Source organism: Mus caroli, unplaced genomic scaffold (genome assembly GCF_978045245.1).
Source record: "Mus caroli unplaced genomic scaffold, Mus_caroli_1 scaffold_13, whole genome shotgun sequence".
In the NCBI taxonomy this organism is placed as follows: domain Eukaryota; kingdom Metazoa; phylum Chordata; class Mammalia; order Rodentia; family Muridae; genus Mus; species Mus caroli.
Window position 1 is genome coordinate 33507883 of NW_028227268.1, and position 21366 is coordinate 33529248.

The window sequence follows — 21366 nt, forward strand, 5'->3', positions numbered from 1 at the left end:
AGACTATGGAGATGGCTCAGTAATTTAAGAGCACCTGTTGGTTTTCCAGAGGACCCAAATTCAGTTCCCAGCATCTGCACCGGCCACTCAAAAAGCCCTGTAACCCTAGCTCCAGAGAAACCCACTCCTTCTGCATAAACCCACACATGTGGCATATACACTCACACACATATATGCACATAAAATAATAAAAACAAGTCTTAAAAGATAAAACATAAGCCTTTTGTCGGAGAAGACAAACACGGGCCGGGCTGAGGGGATGGTGGTTATCCAGTGGTAGTTTTCTCAATTCTACCCTACTTAGTAACCAAAGTCAGACGACATATTAACTGCCTCCTTTGTAGCACCTCCCTCGAGAGCCCTTGTAGGAGGTCCTGGGTGAGTCCGACCAGTAGAGGGAGCGCGGAATCCCTAGGAGCGTCTGGGCCCACTTAGGCTCCGCCCCTGACTCCGCCCAGTCCCCGCCCACGCCGTCACGCGATGGCCTTTGGCTCCTGCCTGTTGCTGATGTTGCGGCGGGGTTTTCATCATGGAGCTGTCGCGGCGGATCTGTCTGCGACTGTGGCTGCTGCTCCTATGGTTCTTACTGGGCTTCAGCGCGGGTAGGTTCGTGAGAAAGACGCACCAACGGTGGGTGCCTCTTTCTCGAATTTGTTGATGCGTTCGCGTTTTTCTTTTTTTTTTAAGCACATTTCTTTCCCCCGCTTCTTTCCTTGCGAAATTTATATTGATTTTGAACCTCTTAATTTTTATTTGTGTCTTAATTCAAAGTGCCTTTTCCTGCCCCTTCCTGATGCTGGGTGATTCCTGGAGATGGAAGTGTTTCTACAGAAACGTATGGTTTCAGGAAACTGCTGATGAGTGAGACTTCACGGTCTAAAGGCCACCTCCCCTTTCTCCTGTGGTTGGCTGCCTAGTGACGTCATAGGGTCATTTGATTGAGCTGAGATTGGAGGCCAAAGAGACCCCTACAAATTCTTGCTTTGAAACAAAGCCTGCCACCTCTATTGGTTTAGAAGAGACAAAATATCAGCTGACTTTTCTGGCCTGTTTTTGGGCAAAAAAAAAATTGTTTTGTGGAATGACTTGCAAATTGACACGTTTTCTTTTTTTCTTTTCTTTTCTTCTCGTTTTTTTCCTTTTTTTTTTTTTTTTTTCCTTTTTCTTTTTGTTTGTTTTTCCAGACAGGTTTACTCTGTGTAGCCTTGGCTGTCCTGGAACTCTCTCCATAGACTTAGGCTGGCCTCAGACTCTTACCTACCAAGTGCCGGGATTAACTCTCACTTTATTAAAGGAAAAAAAAATTTGTTTTGCTTGCATGTCTGTCTGTGTACTACTTGTATGCCTGGTGCTCTGAGAGGTCAGAAGAGGGCTTTGGATCCCAGGAAAGCGAAGGTACAGAAGTTGTGAGCTGCCATGTGAATTCTGGGAATTAAACCCAGGTCCTCTGGAAGAGCAAGACAGTGAGAGAGTGATTTTACCAGCTGAGCCATCTTTCGAAAGCCTTTTAATTTAAATTTTTCTTGTTTTTGTTTTTTTGTTTGTTTGTTTGTTTTGTGAGTGTCAGAGGGTGTGTGTGCGTGGTCAGAGGACAACATGGAGAAGTCAGTTTTTCTATGATGTAGCTCCCTGTGACTGAACTAAGGGTGCCAGGCTTGGTGGCCACTGTCTTTTATCTCCTGAGTCATCTCACCACCCCTGATTTTCAGTCTTTTTTTTTTCAAAGATTTATTTATTTTATGTATATGAGTACACTGTAGCTGTGCAGATAGTTATGAGCCATCATGTGGTTGCTAGGAATTGAACTCAGGACCTCTGCTCACTCCATCCAGCCCCGCTCACCCCATCCCAAAGATTTATTTATTATTATATGTAAGTACACTGTAGCTGTCTTTAGACACACCAGAAGAGGGCATCAGATCCCATTATAGATGGTTGTGAGCCACTATGTGGTTGCTGGGAATTGAGCTCAGAACCTCTGAAAGAGCAGTCAGTGCTCTTAACCACTGAGCCACCTCTCCAGCCCCACCCCTTATGTTTTAACAGTAGTTTGTACCAGGGAAGGGAGAAAAACACTGGGGCTTACATTATGAGGGACTTCAGCCTTATCAGTCATTTTCAAGGGAACTCTAATTTCATCTTATTTTATAGATACAGCCACACCCGTAATTTTTCAGCCTGTTTTTCCTTAGATGCATCCCCACCCTGACCCTGTGTACATGTGTGCATGTGTGTGTGTGTATAGATATGGAGGTCAGAAGAGAACCCCATGTGTTGTCCCTCAGGGATTATCTACCTTCTTTTTTGGAAGACAACAATTTTCTCTGGTCTGCAACACCAAGTAGGCCAGACTGGCTGACCAGAAAGCCCAGAATTCCCCTGTCTCCAGCCCTGGGATATTGAGCACAAACACAGCTAGAGATGGAGCTATGGTCTGTATGCCTCTGAAGTGAACACTCTGCTGACTGTCCTGTTTGCTCAGCTTCACTCTTTGGTTTTCTTAATCTTCTTTCTCCTTCTATTTTTTTTTAATAAGTATTTTTTTTTTTTTTTTTTTTTTTTTTTTGGTTTTTCGAGACGGGGTTTCTCTGTGTAGCCCTGGCTGTCCTGGCACTCACTTTGTAGACCAGGCTGGCCTCGAACTCAGAAATCCGCCTGCCTCTGCCTCCCGAGTGCTGGGATCAAAGGCGTGCGCCACCACGCCCGGCCTTAATAAGTATTTTTAAGATAGGGTTTCTTGTCGCCCCAGCTGGCCAGAAACTCACTGTGTGCTGAGGTTGGACGTGGACTCCTGATCCTCGCTCTCTAGTCCCACGCTTACCCACCCCACTCCCCATGCTATCCAATCACTTTGGCTGGGACTTGAACCCAGGGCTTGGCACAAGTCAGGCCAGGTTCCACATCTGAGCTTTGCTCTCAGTCATTTTCTTTTACTGCTGGTCTTGCTATGTTGTGTTGTGATGTGTGTGTGTGTGTGTGTGTGTGTTAGTTGTGTGGTTTTGGTTTTTTTTTTCTTTTTTTTTTTTTTTTTTTTTTTGGTTTTTCGAGACAGGGTTTCTCTGTGTAGCCCTGGCTGTCCTGGAACTCACTTTGTAGACCAGGCTGGCCTCGAACTTAGAAATCCGCCTACCTCTGCCTCCCGAGTGCTGGGATTAAAGGTGTGCGCCACCACGCCCGGCAGTTGTGTGGTTTTGATATAGGGTCTCACTATATAGCCCTGGCAGACCTATAACTCACTTCATAGACTGAACTGGCCCCACTGAACTCACAGATATCCACCTGCCTCTGCTTCTTAAATTTTGGGATTAGAGGGGTGCACAAACACGCCCTACTGACTTCTCTCGGTGTGTGTATCTTTTCCTTATGGGCACAATATACTGAGGTAGATGGATTACCTAAAGCATCAAGCACTGTCTGAATGGCCTGAGTGGCCATCTCTACCCATCTTGGAACTCCCCATGTGTTGTCCTTCAGGGGGTTCTCCACCTCATCTTTCCCACCTCGGAACCCCTCAGGGAGTAACACTGACCTTCCGTTACAGGATCTGCCATCGACTGGCGGGAACCCGAAGGCAAGGAAGTATGGGATTATGTGACTGTTCGGAAGGATGCCCACATGTTCTGGTGGCTCTATTATGCCACCAACCCTTGCAAGAACTTTTCAGAGCTGCCCCTGGTCATGTGGCTTCAGGTACCGTAACGTCTTGGCCTGGCCTCCAGGTCATGTCTCCTTTTAACCTCATTGTTTGGTTCTTAGTTCCCAGCTTAGCAATCACTGACTCATTTTGGTCCTTCCGGTTCTGGGGGGCGGTCACATGCTTCTGAGACAGCCTAAAGCAATGGGGTAGCAAAGGAAGCCCTATTTTCTGGTCTTAATTTCTTTCATTCATTTTTGGAGCTAGGGTCTTTTTTTGTTTGTTTGTTTGTTTGTTTTTCCAGAGACAGGGTTTCTCTGTGTAGCCCTGGCTGTCCTGGAATTCACTTTGTAGACCAGGCTGGCCTCCAACTCAGAAATCCACCTGTCTCTGCCTCCCAAGTGCTGGGATTAAAGGCGTGTGCCACCACCGCCCGGCTGGGTCTTTTTTTTTTTTTTTTTTTTAAGATTTATTTATTATATGTAAGAACACTGTAGTTGTCTTCAGACATTCCAGAAGAGCGAGTCAGATCTCATTACGGATGGTTGTGAGCTGGGATTCGAACTCAGGGCCTTCGGAAGAGCAGTCAGTGCTCTTAACCACTGAGCCATCATCTCTCCTACCCCTGGACCCCTGGAGATAGGATCTTGTTATGTAGCCCAGAATGGCCTTGACCTCATCACAATCCTGCCTCAGCCACCTAAGTGCTAGAATAGGTATACAGCTCATTCCTTACCTTCCAGACTCTTTATAAGGAGTCCTGACAGTTTCAAGGCCCCTCACTGAAAGCTGTCTGTGATACAGTTGGCTTCTTACAAAAAGAAAGTGAAAAGTTCTCAGTCAAGGCTGAGGTACCCCAATCCTCCTCCCTTCTTCCTGTTCATACAGTCCTGAGCCCCAACTTTGAGTCCCCAGGTAAGCCATGTTTTAAAACATTTCTGAGGTTATAATATAATTATGTGTTTTCCTCTCTACTCTCCCATATATCCCTCCTCGCTCTCTTTCAAATTCATGGCTTCTCTCTTCATTAATTGTTGTTGCATACATATGTGTGTATGTATATGTGTATATGTGTGTGTGTATACACACTAGTGTATTTGTATTTTAACCCTGAGTTCTGTCTCATGGGTTGAAGGTTAAAAAACCAAACAAAAACAACAACTACAACAACAAAAGCCCAGCCTTGTGAACAGTTTAGGGATAGGCAGAGATCCTGCTGCATTCTTCAAATGGCACCTATGGTGGCCTCGCCCACCGGAAAGACTAGTCTCTAGGGAGGGGATGAGGAACCTTGAGGTTCCTAAGGTCTCACCTGTAATTAGGGCACCCTGGTACTCACCTCTGTGGGATATGGGGTGAGGCTTCCTTCTCTAGGGCCTGCCTGACACTGCAGACTTGATGTGTGGATGAAATGAGAACAATTCTGAGGATGAGCCTGCTGCAGGATCTTCACAGCTGCCCTACTGGGACCTGAAGATAAACAGCTCTGCCCCTTAGCACTAGCTTGAAAATGTTCTGGAGCGGAATCCGTAATCCGTGCACTCATCCTGGATGCGGCAGCTGATGATAAATGCGTGGTTGCCCGGAAGAGCCTGGATGTGGGAAAGCCTTAAGCCTGCTGGTGTGGGCACCAGACTCTTCTCTGGGCCATAGTGTTCTGAGTGGAGGGATTTGAGTGATTTTGAAGCCTTCAGATGAAGCCAGTGTTGGGGACAAAAAAGCAGAACTAAAGCTGGGGTGGGGCAGCTGCTGAGTCCTGGGTTTGTGGCTGCCTCTGTCCCCTGCTACCCACAGGGTACTCTCTGGGCTTTCCAGAAATCAGTTAAAAATAAAACAAAACACTGCATTTCATAGGCTCAGGATTCAACTTTCCAGGGGGGTGGAGGGTGGAGGTGGAGTTTGCCTACCTTGTACAAGGCTTTGTCCCCACCACTACAAAACAGAATGAAACAAAAACCAAAAGTTGCAGGCTAGCCTTCTGTTTCACCATAGAGTTGTTTTCCTTATCTGGGTGGGGTGGGGGGTGGGGTTTGGACACTAGCATCTGCCTGGCCCTGGAAGTTGTCTGTGTGGCTGTTGGTTAGGTTAACCCTCAGGCTGAGTCGCTGTACAAAGGATAGTAACTGAAAACTCTCATCTGCTCTTCCCTATTTCCCCAGAGACCCAAGGAAGGAGGATAAAATAAGAAGGAAGCAGTTAACTTAGATGAGGAGATCTAGTTAGCAGCCTTCCAAGGACTTAGGCAGTAACATCTTTGCAAAGTGGCTTGTCTTTGAGAATTGAGGTCATATGAATAGTGAGTGAGCCATTTCAAGGATAGGAAGTCATTTCAGCTTACCCGCTGACACATATATCTTATCTCAGAGGAACCCTGAGATAAGCCCTGAGCCTCAGCTATCCATACCACTTGTTTCCAGGGTTTCTGGATGAAGATTTTTATGGTTTTATCATTATTATTATTATCATCCTTGTTATTGTATTTAAATAAGGGCATAAGATAGGGCTCAGTCTGTAAAGTGCTTGCTATGCACCTATGAGGACTTGAACTTAGATACCTATACTCCTCAGGATGACCCCTGGAGCTCCCTGGCCAGCCAGGTAGCAGAGTTCGTGAACTCCAGGCTCATCCATAGACCCTGCCTTCAAAAATAAGGTGGAGAGCGATTGAGACAGACATCTAATGTGGCCTCTGGCTTCCACGTGCGCTTGTGCACGTACACACGCACAAAGTGAGATCTTCCCGGCAGTTTCTCCTAGCTACTGGGAAAAGAACACAGGAAGATGGAGCAGAAATGGACGATGGAAATCCTCCCGCAGTGGCCCAGGCTTCTAGATTCTCAGATGTGCTCCCCCCAACTTTGGTTTTCATCTGGGCCCTACAGATAAGCCTCTGTGAAAGAAAAGACCCACCTTCATTTGAGGGTGCACCCTTCCTCTGTGTACTTTGTATTTCCTTAGGGGCCACAGCATTTTCTGGGGTTTGTGATTCTTCTAAGTGGCCCGCAGTGATTCATCCTGCAGATGTGGTGTCTCACCCTCTTCCCTCTGGGAGGACTTCCAGTTGCGCCCTGCCTCTTGGTGCTATTAGTGGTGCTGGGATGAATATCTCCAACTGGTTTGTGAACTTTTTGCCGCTGTATTAGGAAATCTTAACATATAACCCCGGGGGAGTTGAGCCTCTGATTTTTATCAAGGAGGTTAGTGTCAGTTTAGAACATTAAGTATGGAGGATATTTAGCAGGTAGTGCCTGTTGCCTTGTCTAGCCAGCCCTTGGCCCTGTTTCCACTCCTCTGTCTCTCCTTTTGGGAGGGGCAGGGTCTTGCCCAGACGAGCCTTCAACTGAATAAATAATTCTCCTTCCTTTGCATACAGTGCAGGGATTACAGGTGTCTGTTACGACACCCCAGTCCATCTCTTTTCTTCAGATTGCCCTGGCTTCCACTGTGCCCGCTTCCCTTTCTGCTCACCCTTCTCCATGTGCTGAGAGACTGTATACCCTGGACCAGTCTCTGACTCAGCTGCTAATATTTTCCTCATCCCTGCCCCCAGATCATCTGGGCCTCCTGGATCCATCTAGAAAAACCCCCTCTTTTTTTTCCCTGATCATCTGTCTCCCAGAGGACCTTTTCCCATCAAATCCCCTTTACCTGCCCCATTTTGCCTGTTTGCTTCTGCCCACCCCTTCCCCTCTGAGCCCTTCAGAGCACACAGAGCTTACCCTCTGCAGTTTGGAGGCTCCAGTACTGATCTTCAGTTTAGAATCCTGCCTCTTTTGCCCATGTAAAAACCCATGATGTCCCCCTCTGCTCCCACTCTGAGACTTTTGTGTTGGCTATGGTATACGCAGAGGGTGTGCTTATCCATTGGGCCCCAAAGGAGAATCTTCTGCCTTTCAGTTGAGGGGTAGGAAAGAGTCAAAAAGCTCAAGTTCTTGTTCAGATGGAGCCTGCAGTTGCTAAGAGGGCCAGGGGCTAGCCTGTTCTATCCCTCTTTGTAGCTTTATGATACTTGAGAAGAGAGAGATTTAGTGAGCCCCAAGTCAGGCCCAGGTTTAAGTCCAGGGAACCAAGAGGCAGGAGAAGTCACCTAGGATCTGGCCCCACACCTCCCCCACTCTGGCTTCAAACTCAGTGATCTGCCTGCCCCCCAGTGCTGGGGTTAAAGGTTTGTGCCACTGCTGCCTGGCTCACCTAGGACTCCTAAAATTATCTCCATCCTTTCAAAGAGAGACTTGCATGGTTTCTGCAGGAGTTTGGTGGGTGCAGAAGCTCCCAGAAAATGTGGAGCTGGAAAAAAGTAAATAAACTACTTCCTTTGCTTTTAAATTTTTGTTTGTAGCTCAGGGTGATCCTCAGCTCCTGATCTTGCTGCCTCATCCCCCTCATCCCCCTGCCTGTGCATCTCCTCAGCTCCCTTCCTTCCTTCCTTCCTTCCTTCCTTCCTTCCTTCCTTCCTTCCTTCCTTCCTTCCTTCCTATTTTTCTTTCTTTCTTTCTTTTTTCCTCCCTGTAAAGAAAATTCATTTAGTGAAGACATGTTGGAAGTTCCCCCTTGGTCTCCTGGATACCCATGCTACATATATGGGTGAGCAGATTAATTTTTCATCACTTCATTAGTCAGCCTTCATCTCACAGGAACCTGACTTACCGGGTGCCGCACATTGCTCTCAGCACTTGTCTTTTGATGAAGAATAAAACGAGATTTGAAGGTTATATAAATCTAACCATGCCAAAAGTTTATTTTAACTGGGAGGTTAAATAAGGAAATATCATAAAGATCGAAGACTATCCCAAATATCAAGTTCATGCACATTTAACCAAATAAAAGCATTTGAACCTGTATTTGAAGCTGCAAGTGTGTCCTTCGTATGGGGTAATTGTGGCCCGCGTGGATTCTCAGTTGTTCTCCTGACTGTGTACATCTCTGCTTTTTTTCTCTGCCTAATGTCTGTTTCTTTTTCTTCCACAGGGTGGTCCGGGTGGTTCTAGTACTGGATTTGGAAACTTTGAGGAAATCGGCCCTCTTGACACCCAACTCAAGCCTCGAAATACTACCTGGGTACAGTGAGAACCGCCCTCGGGGGAGGGGGGTAGGGCGTGCCGTGGGCGGAGGGAAAAAAAAAAAAAAAGAACAGCCCTCAACCCTGCGCATCCTTCACCCTCTTGAAGGCTCCACCCAGGGCAGGGTGGGGTCACAGCAGTCCACTTTGGTGGGCTTTCTTGAGACCTGGGACACCTGCCTGCAGCCTTCCTGTAGCCGAGCTTGTCCCCTGTCTCAGAATGAAGGTCCTGTGGTTGTCTCTGCCTTTTCCAACTTGGTGATCTTTCTTCACTTAACCTTCACAGACTTCTAGCCAAGACTAGGTGGCACGTCAGTGAGTACTCTGCTTCTCTAGCATGCCCAGAGCCCTGGGGCAAACCTCAGCACTGTATAAACCAGACTTAAGGATGAGCACCTGTGCAGGGCACGCCTTTGATCCCAGCACTTGAGAGTCAGGCAGATTTCTGAGTTCAAGGCCAGCCTGGTCTACAGAGTGAGTTCCAGGACAGCCAGGGCTACCCAGAGAGACCCTTCCCCCCCCAAAAAAAAACCACCAAAAAAAGGGGTGGGGGAAATGAACACCTAATCTCAGTTTAATTTCAGTTTACAGGACGTAGAGGGTGAGAAGTACTCGGTAATCCTCGACCATGTTTGTTTAGGGCCAGCCTGGGCTATGTGAAACCCTGCCTCAAAACAAGCAAAACTGAAAATTCCCTGCAGCTGATGCTGGCTGGCAACCCCGTGCTTACCTACATGCTGGCCATCTGCAACTTCAGACCTTGAGTCCCACTATCTGCTACAAGTCCCGACTCTTTCCTCTTTCTCTTCTCCCACCACTCACATCAAGGCTTTATCAAGCTTGCAAGTTCCTTGTCCTCTTCCCCTGTGATATCTTCCTAGTCCTTTGTGTCCACCCCCCTCCCTTCCTTCTCTAAACAACCCCTTTCTCAGTTCACAGCCTAGCGAGTCCGTGCTGCTGGCTAGCTCAGCCTGGGCTTCCCCCACACACTATGCCTGCCTTCCTTCCCAGGATCACTCAGCCCCAAGAATGTTCTCAAGTGTCCATGGGCTCCTCTAGTCTTCCTCTCATTGGATGCTAAACCATCTTGTCCTTCTGTGGCATTGTCTCTTGGCCTGAAGTTGTTCTAATCCTGCGGCTATGGCACGAGAGTCACTCCCTGCCAACCCCCCTTGTTCTCATACTTCCTGGAACCAAAAGCATGAGGCAGGAGTGGAGCCTGAGTGGGGAGTGAGGGGCCTGGGTCCCTGTCTTGATTCTTCTGTCCGGTTTTGTGGCCTTGCATGATTTCTGACCCTTTCAGGGTTTCTATTTCCTCATCATGGAGAACATGGCAGATACCCATCCTTCCCGATGCCCAATTGAGAATTCTCAGCCTCTCCGATAAACATAGTAGAACAGAGTCTGTTCTTGCAGCATAAAAGAGAGGATGGGCCAATGTGGAAATTATTCATCTGGAAGAAAACTGATGTGTGACATCCATATTTCTTTAAGAAAGAGAGAGAGAGAGAGAAAGAGAGAGCACATCTCATGAAGCCACAAATGTCCTTGATCTTCTGATCCTCTGGCCTCTACTTTCTGTGTGCTAGGATGGTAGGCATTATCTGCCACCCCCAGTTTATGCAGCGCTGGGGATGGAACCAGGGCTTCAGGCTTGCTAGGCAAACATTCCAAGAACATGTATCCCCAGCACGTGATGTCTGTATTCCACGCGCATGCTCATTCCCTCTGATTACTGCTCAGACTCATGCAGCTTGGTGCTGGTGCTCCCTGTACTGTCACCTCTAGTGTGCTTCTGTGTTTGTGACCCATAATGGCTTAAAACTGTTCCTCTCTGTGTGTGTGTTCATCTTGTCTCTCCCTTCTTTACTGCAGTCTATACTCAGGTTCCCTTTAAAAAGAAAAACGTCTGCATTATTTTGTATAGTGTGTATGAGTATGTGTATGTGTCCACCTTGGTTTGTTTTGAGACATGGTCTCATATTCTGTAATTGGCCTAAAACTCACCATTTAGACTACACTGCTGAGTGAGACCCGGGATATCTGTCTCCTCCTTGTCAGCACTGGGGTTACAGGTGTGTCTTTGCTACCTTGCCTGGCTTTTTTTTTTTTTTTCCTCTTTCTTGAGACCATTTCTCTGTGTAGCCCTGGCTATCCTGGACTCACTCTGTAGACCAGGCTGGCCTCAAACTCAAGAGATCCACCTGCCTCTGCCTCCCGAGTACTGGGATTCAAGGCGTGCCCTGCCACCAGGCTTGCCAACTTTTTTACATGGATTCTAGTCATGGAACTCAGGGATGCATGCTCATAAGGCAAGCAGTTTCCTAACTGGGCCATTTCCCCAGCTGCCCCCAAATCACTTTGAGCAATAAGATAAAGTCACCGCGCTGATGTTATCATAAAGGTTGTTTTGCCAAGTTGCCAGGAAGATAACAGATGACTAACCACCGATTGCCCTGCTTGCTCCTTCTGGGTGGCTGTAGCTGCAGTGGGCCAGTCTCCTGTTTGTGGATAATCCCGTGGGCACAGGCTTCAGCTACGTCAACACAACAGATGCCTACGCAAAGGACCTGGACACGGTGGCTTCCGACATGATGGTTCTCCTGAAATCCTTCTTTGATTGCCATAAAGAATTCCAGGTAATTCTGCAGCTTAGGCACAAAAGACCAGCAAGAGGGATGAGGGACTCTTCTGAACACCGAGCCCCCCACCCATAAGAGTTGAGTGCATAGGACAGCTGGGACTGCATGAGGAGACAAAGAGGTTCAGTGGCAGCTGGTTTTCAGAGCTTTCCTCTTGCCTTCCTAGGTTGAGGGCTTTGACTTTCTTCCATCTGACTAGACATCAGTAATCAGATTTGAGGACAGAGACAAAAGCAGATTGTTTTTATCATACACTTTAGAAATTTGAAGATAATTTGTGTGAATTGAAAGGTAATCGGAGCCAGGCAATGGTGGCGCACACCTTTAAACCCAGCACTCAGGAGTCAGAGGCTGGTAGCTCTCTATAGAGTTCAAGGCTAACCTGATCTACAGAGTTGAGTTGCAGGATAGCCAAGGCTACACAGAGAAACCCTGTCTCAAAAAAAAAAAAAAAAAAAAAAAAAAAACAAAGGAAGGCAGACAGGCAAGCAGGATGTCTTAATTCTTTGTAAATTCCATTTCTCGCTAGACGGTTCCATTCTACATTTTCTCAGAATCCTACGGAGGAAAGATGGCTGCTGGCATCAGTGTAGAACTTTACAAGGTAAACAAGAGGGTAACTCTGTCACTGTTTTGAAACAAAAAGTGGGTTGTCCCTTTCATATCCCTACCTGATACTGAGCAGACTTTAGTTAATTAAAAAGTTGAGGGGAGGGGGCTGGTGAGATGGCTCAGTGGGTAAGAGCACCCGACTGCTCTTCCGAAGATCCAGAGTTCAAATCCCAGCAACCACATGGTGGCTCACAACCATCCGTAACGAGATCTGGCGCCCTCTTCTGGAGTGTCTGAAGACAGCTACAGTGTACTTACATATAATGAATAAATAGATCTTTGAAAAAAAACAAATAAACAACAAAAAAAAAAAGTTGAGGGGGAAGCAGGGGGAAAAAAAAAAAAGAAAAAGTTTATTGTATGTGCATGTGCCGTGCCATGCCATGCCATGGTGTGGGTGTGTGTGGAAGTCAGTAGTCATCTCCTCCCACTGTGGGTTTGGGGGATCAAACCAGGGTGTCAAGCATGGCGTCACACATACCTGCAGGCAAACAGTCATACATACAAAATCAAAATAAACACTTTTTTTAAAAAACACATTTTTATTTACTATATGTAAGTACACTGTAGCTGTCTTCAGACACTCCAGAAGAAGGCACCAGATCTTGTTATGGATGGTTGTGAGCCACCATGTGGTTGCTGGGATTTGAACTCAGGACCTCTGCAAGAGGAGTCAGTGCTCTAAAACACTGAGCCATCTCTCCAGCCCCTTTGAAATTCTTAATATGTATTAGTGTATTTTGCCTGCATGTACATCTGTGTGCCACAGACGTGTGTGTATTTGTGTGTGTGTGTGTGTATGTGCGTGTGAGCATGCCTGGTACCTGCAGAGACTAGGAGAGGGCACTGGATCCCTCTGGAGCTGGAAATACAGCCAGTTGTGATCTGCCATGTGGGTGTTGGGCATGGAACCAGAGTCCTCTGCAAGAGCAGCTAGTGTTCCTAACCTCTGAGCCACCTCTTCAGCACCTGACTCTTTTTTTTAATGTTAAGACTATAAACTAGCTAGTACAGTTAGTTATATATTATACTATACTGTATATATTACTATATATAGTATGTAACTACTACATATAGCTATATACTATATAGAATAATAGCATAGTATAGTTGTATACTGTAGTGTACTAGTATATATAGTTATAAAACTACTATAAACTGTACAGTTCAGACATTCGGAGGCAGAGGGAGGAGGTTCTGAGCTTGAAACCAGTTGGTTTTAAGACAGGGCTGCACTCTGTATCAAAAACAGAAAAAACTCATCTACCAGGCAGCGCCTGATAATACTTTCTGCCCACATACCTGAGATCCTAACCAAAATGCAGTCATACTGTGTGTCTCCATCAATGGGACCCCTGGTTGGACCCCTCCTCCTCCCTGCAGCATTCTTCACCCCTGTAATCAGACTGCTTCTTTCAATGGTCCCAACATGTCTTAAGATAGCTTGTCCAAGCTAATGCATAGTCCCTAAGGGCTCTTTGTCTAGCACAGTCCTCCTTTCTATGATGAATATTTATTTAATTAGAAACAATGACCTGCCATGTAACCCTAGCTGGACTGGTAATAACTGGCTACATGCTGTGTAGTCTGGCCTGGCCTTGAACTTGTTGTAGTCTACCTGCTTTGGCTTTCTGATTTCTTCACCCTCTCTCCCTCCCTTCTTCCTTCCCTCCCTCCTTCCTTCCCTTCCTTTTGCCCTGCTCTCCGTGGAATCCTCCTAGTCTCTTTATTTTTCCAGTTACACATAACTGTGTAACCGAATTCATAGGTGTTCTTTTTTCCCCCACCTTTGTACACGTGATAGCATATGATACTCCAGCTTATATTCTATTTTTTTGAGTGTTCAACAATAATATCCGCTGGGAATATTTTCACTTCCGTTCATAAGACGCTTTCTCCTGCTTTCTCTTGTTTTCTCATGAATGATGTTTCGTGTGGCTCCTCTTGGCGAGTGTCGAGGTTAGGAGGAGGTTGTGAATGCCGGCAGAGAACGCCCAGCTTCCTGCTGGGGACAGGTGCAGAGTAGGATGGCTTCCTGGCCTGTGTGTCCTGAGGAGTCCCAGTGTCAGCAACCACTGCCTGGCAGTGGCACCCGGACCAAGGAGCAACTCAGCACCTTGGGATGCTCCCAGACTTCAGGACATGGATATGCCTTGGCTCTCAGAGACAACTTAGGGACGTGTCCTATACTTGTTCTAAGGACACAGGTTAAACAAAGCAATAGCCCCTCCTCAATTTACCAGTGGAGGTAGGCAGGACTTGCCATCACAGGTGTGTTCTTCTGATGCCTGGCGAAACGGAGACCGCGTGGGTTAGGAGTGTGTGTGTGCCTCTGAGGCAGAGGGATGGAGGGAGTCCTGGGTCCCTTTGGTCAGAGCATTTCTTGGCTCTCTTTTTCAGGCAGTTCAGCAAGGGACCATCAAGTGTAACTTTTCTGGGGTTGCTTTGGGGGACTCCTGGATCTCCCCTGTGGGTAAGTATGGAGTTTTTTAGTCTCTCTCTTCTCTAACCTTGACCCTTTCTGTGACTTTGGACTGACTTTCCTGGGGAAACATGAAAGTCCCCCAGTACCAACAGACTGAAGGATGCCATCCAGGTCCTGCTTGCTGGGCCAGGGTGTATGTGAGTGCTACTTATAAGAGCCTGGGTGACTCTTGTAAACCTGGACACTGAAAAGTCCCATGTTTACCAATTAAAAAAAATTTTTTTTTTTTGAGAGAGGGTCTCTCAACATAGCCCTGGCTATCCTGCAACTCATATAGACCAGGCTGGACTCACAAGAGATCCTGCTGCCTCTGAAGTGCTGGGATTAAAGGGGTGCTCCACTACACCCAGCCCAGGCAATATTTAAAAATGAGGTTTGATGTTAGTGATGAGAGAGAGAGAGAGAGAGAGAGAGAGAGAGAGAGAGAGAGAGTCATGGTTCATATGTAGAGGTCAGGGGACAACTAGGTGGAGTTGATTTTTTTTTTCTACATTTATGTGGGATCTAAAAGTTTGAACCATCCTGCTGGGCCCCCAGGCAATCTCTAACCTCTTATATTTTAATATTTCTAAGGTTATGTATAGGGGGGCAGGGTGTAGTGGGCTTGGAATCTAAAGGAAGTATCTTGCCAAGGTCTTATGGTCTCCTTTCCTCCTTTGATTGCTCTATTATCATGGACCTAGCTATCTACTGAATAGTTCAGTTTATTTTGTTGCCTTGACAACAATTCAAGGTCTCCTATAAATCACCACAGTCACTATGCTCTGTGGTGTTGATCATGTCAAGCCAGAGAGAAACAGCCATCCCTCAGGGCTATAATATTCAGATAAAAGAGGAGGACAGGGCTAGAGAGATGGTTCAGTGGTTAAGAGCACCGATTGTTCTAACAGAGGTCCTGAGTTCAATTCCCAGCAACCACATGGTGGCTCACAATCATCTGTAATGGGATCTGATGCCCTCTTTCGGTATGTCTGAAGACAGCTACAGTGTACTCGCATATATAAAATAAATAAGTCTTTAAAAAAAAAAAAAAAGGAGGCCAGCAGAAGTTTTTGGATTCTTGAAGAAGTCATCACAGAAAGCATCCATTTACCCCAAGAGCATCCAAGAGACATGGGGGATGAAACATCTTTGCCACAGCCTCTACCATCAGGCTGAGTCCTCTGAAGGGATTTTCCTAGCAAAGGAATCCAAGTTTGCCGCAGGAAATGCTCCGGACACTCCTGTGGATGATGAAATACACCCCACACAGTGCGAGTGGCCTCATAAAGAGGAGCCCCAGTTCTGTATGAGTCAGCACAGGGTGTCACCAGCTCCCCGACTCCACAGTGTCCTGATACTGGAAGAGCATCTGCTGTGAGCTTCCCATCTGTGCCTGCTGCTGCTGCTGCTAGTGATGGTGGTGGTGGTGGTGGTAATGGTGGTGGTGGTGATGGTGGTGATGGTGGTGGTGGTGGTGGTGGTGGTGGTGGTGGTGGTTGTAAGGCAAGGTTGGCACCAGGCCTTGCAGCTCTGAGGTCTGCACTTTCGTAATGCTTTGGGAACACAGATAGGAGTGGTCTATCTTGCTCATAATCAGGGTGTGGCTTCAGGCATCACTGATCTGATCACCTTGGCCAGGTTAACTCTCTTGGGTTCCCTCAACCGCAGCAACCACAGCCATTTAGAGTAGTGTAGGGAACTGTTCTAAGTATTAAGGACTTAAAAAGGTTTTGTCATGTACATGTTGGGGGCAGTGGAGCCTGATGGATGCATGTGATGTATTATTACATGTGTACAAGTGGTACATGTGCCCATGCATGCATGCATGCATAAGCCAGAAGAGAACATCTCCCTCTATCACTTTATCTACCTTATGCCTCTAAAGAAATTCTTTTGAGATTTTATTTATTTTCATTTCATGTATTTGGGTGTTTGACTACATGTATGTCTATGCACCATGTACATACACACAATGTCTTTTGGGGCCAGAAGAAGGCCTCAGTCCTGTTTCAGGCGGTTGTGAACACCTGATCTGGGTGCTGGGAATCAAACTTGGTCCTTTGGAAAAACAGCAGGTACTTTTTTTTTTTTTTTTTGGTTTTTCGAGACAGGGTTTCTCTGTGTAGTCCTGGCTGTCCTGGAACTCACTCTGTAGACCAGGCTGGCCTCGAACTCAGAAATCCGCCTGCCTCTGCCTCCCAAGTGCTGGGATTAAAGGCGTGCGCCACCACGCCCAGCCAGCAGGTACTTTTAATTACTGAGCTACCACTCCCCCAGACCCCCACATTATAGTATTTTAAGATTTATTATGTATACATCATTTGCCTGCATGTATGCCTGCAGGCCAGAAGAGGGCACCAGATCTCATTGTAGATGATTATGACATGTGGTTGTTGGGATTTGAACTTAGGACCTCTGGAAGAACAGCCAGTGCTCTTAACCACTAAGCCGTCTCTCCAACCCAACTTACTTTTTAAAGATTTATTTATTTATTTATTTATTTTATGTATATAAGTGTTCTATCTACATGTATACCTGCATGCCAGAAGAGGGCATCAGATCACATTATATATGGTTGTGAGCCATTATGTTGTTGCTGGGAATTGAACTCAGGACCTCTGGAAGAGCTACCGAGCCATGTCTCCAGTTCTTACAACATTATTATTATTATTATTATTTAAGGATTTCTTTAAAATTTATTTATGTGAGTACACCATTACTGTCCTCAGACACACCAGAAGGGGGCATCTGATCCCATTGCTGTGGTTGTGAGCCACTGTATGGTTTCTGGGAACTGAACTCGGGGCCTCAGGAAGAGCAGTCAGTGCTCCATTTTTCCAGCCCCAGCAACATTACTTCTTTTTTCTCTCTTCTTTCTTTCTTTCTTTCTTTCTTTCTTTCTTTCTTTCTTTCTTTCTTTTTTTTTTTGTTTGTTTGTTTGTTTTGAGACAGGGTTTCTCTGTGTAGCTCTGGCTGTCCTGGAACTCACTCTGTAGACCAGGCTGGCCTTGAATTTAGAAATCCGCCTGCCTCTGCCTCCCAAGTGCTGGGATTAAAGGGGTGCGCCACCACTGCCCGGCCACATGATTTCTTAAGATAGGGCGTCTCCCTAACCCTGGAACTATGTGGCAGCCAGTAAGCCCAACAGTTCCTGTCTCTGCCCCTTACAGTGCTGGGATTGTAGGCACATGCAACCAAGCCAGACTTTGTATGTGGGTTTGGGGGTTTGAACTCTGATACCCATGCTTGTGAGGCAAGCAGTCTTACCTGCTGAGCCATCTCACCAACCCCCATGTTTGGATATTTGTCTGTAGCGTCCCCATCCTCTGGTCATGAGATGCCAGTAGGATCACTCACTCAATGTGACAACAAGAAATGTCTTCAGACATTCTTTTGGGGACTAAATGGCTCCTGGGGCTCCTAGTTGGAGGGTTCTAAGCAGCAGAGTGACGCTTGATAGGTCCTTGATATTTTGTTGGCACACTTCAGTAGCTTGTATCTTACCTAGTGGAGATGTGGTAGCGGTAGCTGTAGCTGTAGACTTATCCCAACAAGTTCACAGCTTACTGTGTTCCCAGAAGGTAATCCCCACTCCTTGCCCCCTTTCTTTGTGTGTGTGTGTGTGTGTGTCTTTTTTTTTTTTAACTGTTTTTCCGTGTAGCCTTGGACATCCTGGAATTCACTCTATAGACCAGGGTGGCCTCAGACTTAGAGACCCACCTTCCTCTGCCTCCTAGGTACTGGGATTAAAGGCCCACACTGCTAGGCCTGGCTGTCTTACAAGTCCCTTGGAGCTGTTTGTTTCTCTTAGCACCTTTTGGAGTTTCCCAGCGTATAGAGTTCGCAGAGTACAAATGAGCTGATTGGTGGGTAGCCACAGGCACAGGAGTTGAGTCATGTTAGTTTTTCTACAGTATGTATGGTGGAAGACGCAAACGCCTCCACCCTGGAGGAGCAAATAGATTGCAGAGGCAGTGAGGGTGGGGAAATCTTTGATGCTGTCAGGAACCTAGAAGGCTACAGAGACAATCGAGCCTCCAGGACACACCCGCCGGATAGCTGTGTGATGTGTCAGGTGGATCTCTGCCCAGGATGCCCTGCTAGGCAGAATCAAATCAGGTCAACATGCCGCTGGACCTTAGAATTGGCAGAAAGAACATCTTCCAGCCACTGAGATGTCAGCCATTCCTGCTTGGATACTAGGGTTCTCTGGAGTGTTTCCCCTCAAAGTCACTGGGTTTCTTGCTCCTGTCCCTTTGCGCTTAGAAGGGAAGCCATCGTGGGGTAGTCTTTTGGAAAGACATAGCTAATTTGTATCCATCTGGTTTTCTTTAGATTCAGTGTTGTCCTGGGGACCTTACCTGTATAGTATGGTAAGTAGCCCGGGTCCTGCCCTCAGCAGTCTCCCTGGGAAACAGCCCTGCTGACTTCTCAGGTCTCCGGCGAGAGTGTATTACTTACTATTGCTGTGAGCTGACAGCAACTGAAGGGCAGAAGGATTTGTTTTGGCTTATAGTTTCAGAGGGTGTGGTCTGTAGCAACAGGGAAGGGAGGCTGCTTGCTTGTGTCTGGGTGGAGCAGGGAGCAGAGAGAGGAATGATGGCCCTCACTGGGCATTCCTTTCCCCTTTCTATTCAGTCTGAGACCCTGGTTGATGGTTGTCCATAGGCACATCCAGAGTCAGGCCTCTCTTGATGCCCCAGGGATTTCTTTTGAAAAATTGTGTGTTGTGTGTGGTGGTGGTGGTTGCTGCGAATCAAATCCTCACACATGCAAAGCAAGCACTGCCAGCTGAGCTTATGTCATGTGCTCCTTCCGTCTTGAGGCAGAATCTCAAGTCCTGTAGCTTCTCTACTCTATCAATTGAGCTACATCCCCAGCCCCCAAACCTGTGTAGACCAGGATGACCTAAAACTCACAGAGATCCACCTGCCTCTGTCTCCACTCCAGCCCAATACACAATCTTGAATTCTCTTGTTCTGATACAACCTTTTGGGTACCCCTCCCCCAAAGATGAAAGGTTGTGGTAAACCTTCATGGGCCTACTCACTTGATTCATTTAAGGGTGTGCTTCTCCCATCAATAAGCATGTGAGTTAGGGCTAGGGCTATAACATGGTGGTAGAACACTACCTCTAATGCACAAGGTCCTGGGTTCAATCCCAGCCCTTCTCTGAGACTTCTGACCACACTCTTCTTAGGTAAGCTCCCATCTTTCCATCTCTTGCTCTCTCTCCTCACCAGCTGCAGTGGTACCAGATCCTCACTCCCTAATCAAGTGGGCTTTTTGACCTCTGTTTATTTTCCAGTCTCTCCTTGATAATCAAGGCTTGGCCGAGGTGTCCAACATTGCAGAGCAAGTCCTCAATGCGGTAAACAAGGGCTTCTACAAGGAGGCTACTCAGCTGTGGGGGAAAGCAGAAATGATCATTGAAAAGGTAGGGGGCCGAACTGGGGCTGTGGGGACATGGCTTTTCCCCGGGGTGGGAGGGTAGGGTGGGTGAATGGGACCCATGGTTGATGTTGTGAGGATTGGGCCTGTCCTGACTCTCCCACAGATTTAGAACTGCTTATATGCTGAATGGATAAACCTATAAGGTCTCAGCAATGACATAGTGGCCCTTAGTAGGGTCACCAAGCCCCCGAGGCTTGCAGGACCTACTTGTTCCTGATTGAATGTTTGGATTCTGCAAGAAAGACTAGTGGTCCAGCATAGTAGTGCATGAGTGTAATCTCCCAGCACTTAGGAGGTAGAGTCGGGAGGACCAGAAGTTCAAGGGACACTTTAGCTACATGGTAAGCTTAAGGTCAGCTTAGGCTACATGAGACTCTGATTCAAAAACAGAACAACAACAAAAATCCAACAGACAGATAAATATGGCTCGGCGGCTTAGCACGGTAACATACATCCGTAACCTAGCCCTTAAAAGAAGCTGCAGGGGCTGGAGAGATGGCTCAGTGGGTAAGAGCACCCGACTGCTCTTCCAAAGGTCCTGAGTTCAAATCCCAGTAACCACATGGTGGCTCACAACCATCCGTAATGAGATCTGACGTCCTCTTCTTGGGCATCTGAAGACAGCTACAGTGTACTTAACTTAGATATAGTGATAAATAAATCTTTAAAAAAAGAAGAAGCTGCTAGATAGCATGTTTGCGGCCTACCCGCCCAAGAGATAACTTCTCAAGACACCAGAGATAAGAGACTGCCTTGTTCGAGGGGATGTGTATTTTAAAGACAATATATTTTCTCACTTGGATCCTTGTGAAATAAGCTTCTTCCTTGAAATGGAAGGAGGGATTAGGATGGACAGAGCACCCTCCATCACTCCAGGGTCACTGTACAGGCTCTTGGGTTCCAGTGGTGCCAGGGTTCCCGTGAGCTGTGTGCTGCAGGCGCAGGGGAGACCACAGCTGTTGTCTAAGCCTTCAGAGAGGCTCTTCCCTAGTGCAGTAAATTTATAAGCTCAAAGTCGTCCTTGGAAAGCCAAGCACTTTTCTGTTCTGCAACTTTCAGTAGATGGGGGAAAGTACCCATCCAAATGCATTCTTGATTTCAGAACACTGACGGGGTAAACTTCTATAACATCTTAACTAAAAGCAGCCCGGAGAAAGCTATGGAATCAAGCCTCGAGTTCCTCCGGAGCCCCTTAGGTGAGTGGGCCTCGCTGCTGTTGCTCCCTAGCCCAGCCTCTGTGCAGGAGGGCCTGGCCTGTCACCAGCATGCCATTTATGTAATAGGATAGTCTCATCTTCTCAGTGTAGCTTGCGGTGGCTTTTAAGTATATTCACAGAGTTGCAGAGTCACCACCACCATCCAGTTTTAGAATATTCCCGGCACCCTGAAAAGATCCCACACATCTGCTTGCATCTATTGCTCCATCCCACTCCCAGCCTGAGGCAGTCACTACGCCTCTTTCTGTTTCTCCCTTGGCTTTTCTTAACATTCTATCTAT

General features: G+C 47.0%; 1 protein-coding gene across 1 annotated transcript in view; it reads left to right on the forward strand.

Moving 5' to 3' along the window:
- Nucleotides 1-472: 472 nt before the first annotated feature.
- The window catches only part of Scpep1 (serine carboxypeptidase 1), a 30993-nt gene continuing 10099 nt past the window's right edge, over nucleotides 473-21366 (forward strand). Inside the window, exons 1-9 of the mRNA XM_085829676.1 lie at nucleotides 473-602; nucleotides 3542-3690; nucleotides 8603-8692; nucleotides 11177-11332; nucleotides 11865-11939; nucleotides 14348-14420; nucleotides 18750-18787; nucleotides 19723-19851; nucleotides 20971-21064. Coding sequence (XP_085685802.1) covers nucleotides 530-602; nucleotides 3542-3690; nucleotides 8603-8692; nucleotides 11177-11332; nucleotides 11865-11939; nucleotides 14348-14420; nucleotides 18750-18787; nucleotides 19723-19851; nucleotides 20971-21064 — 877 coding nt within the window. The 5' untranslated portion in view covers nucleotides 473-529. The remainder of the gene's footprint in view (nucleotides 603-3541; nucleotides 3691-8602; nucleotides 8693-11176; nucleotides 11333-11864; nucleotides 11940-14347; nucleotides 14421-18749; nucleotides 18788-19722; nucleotides 19852-20970; nucleotides 21065-21366) is intronic.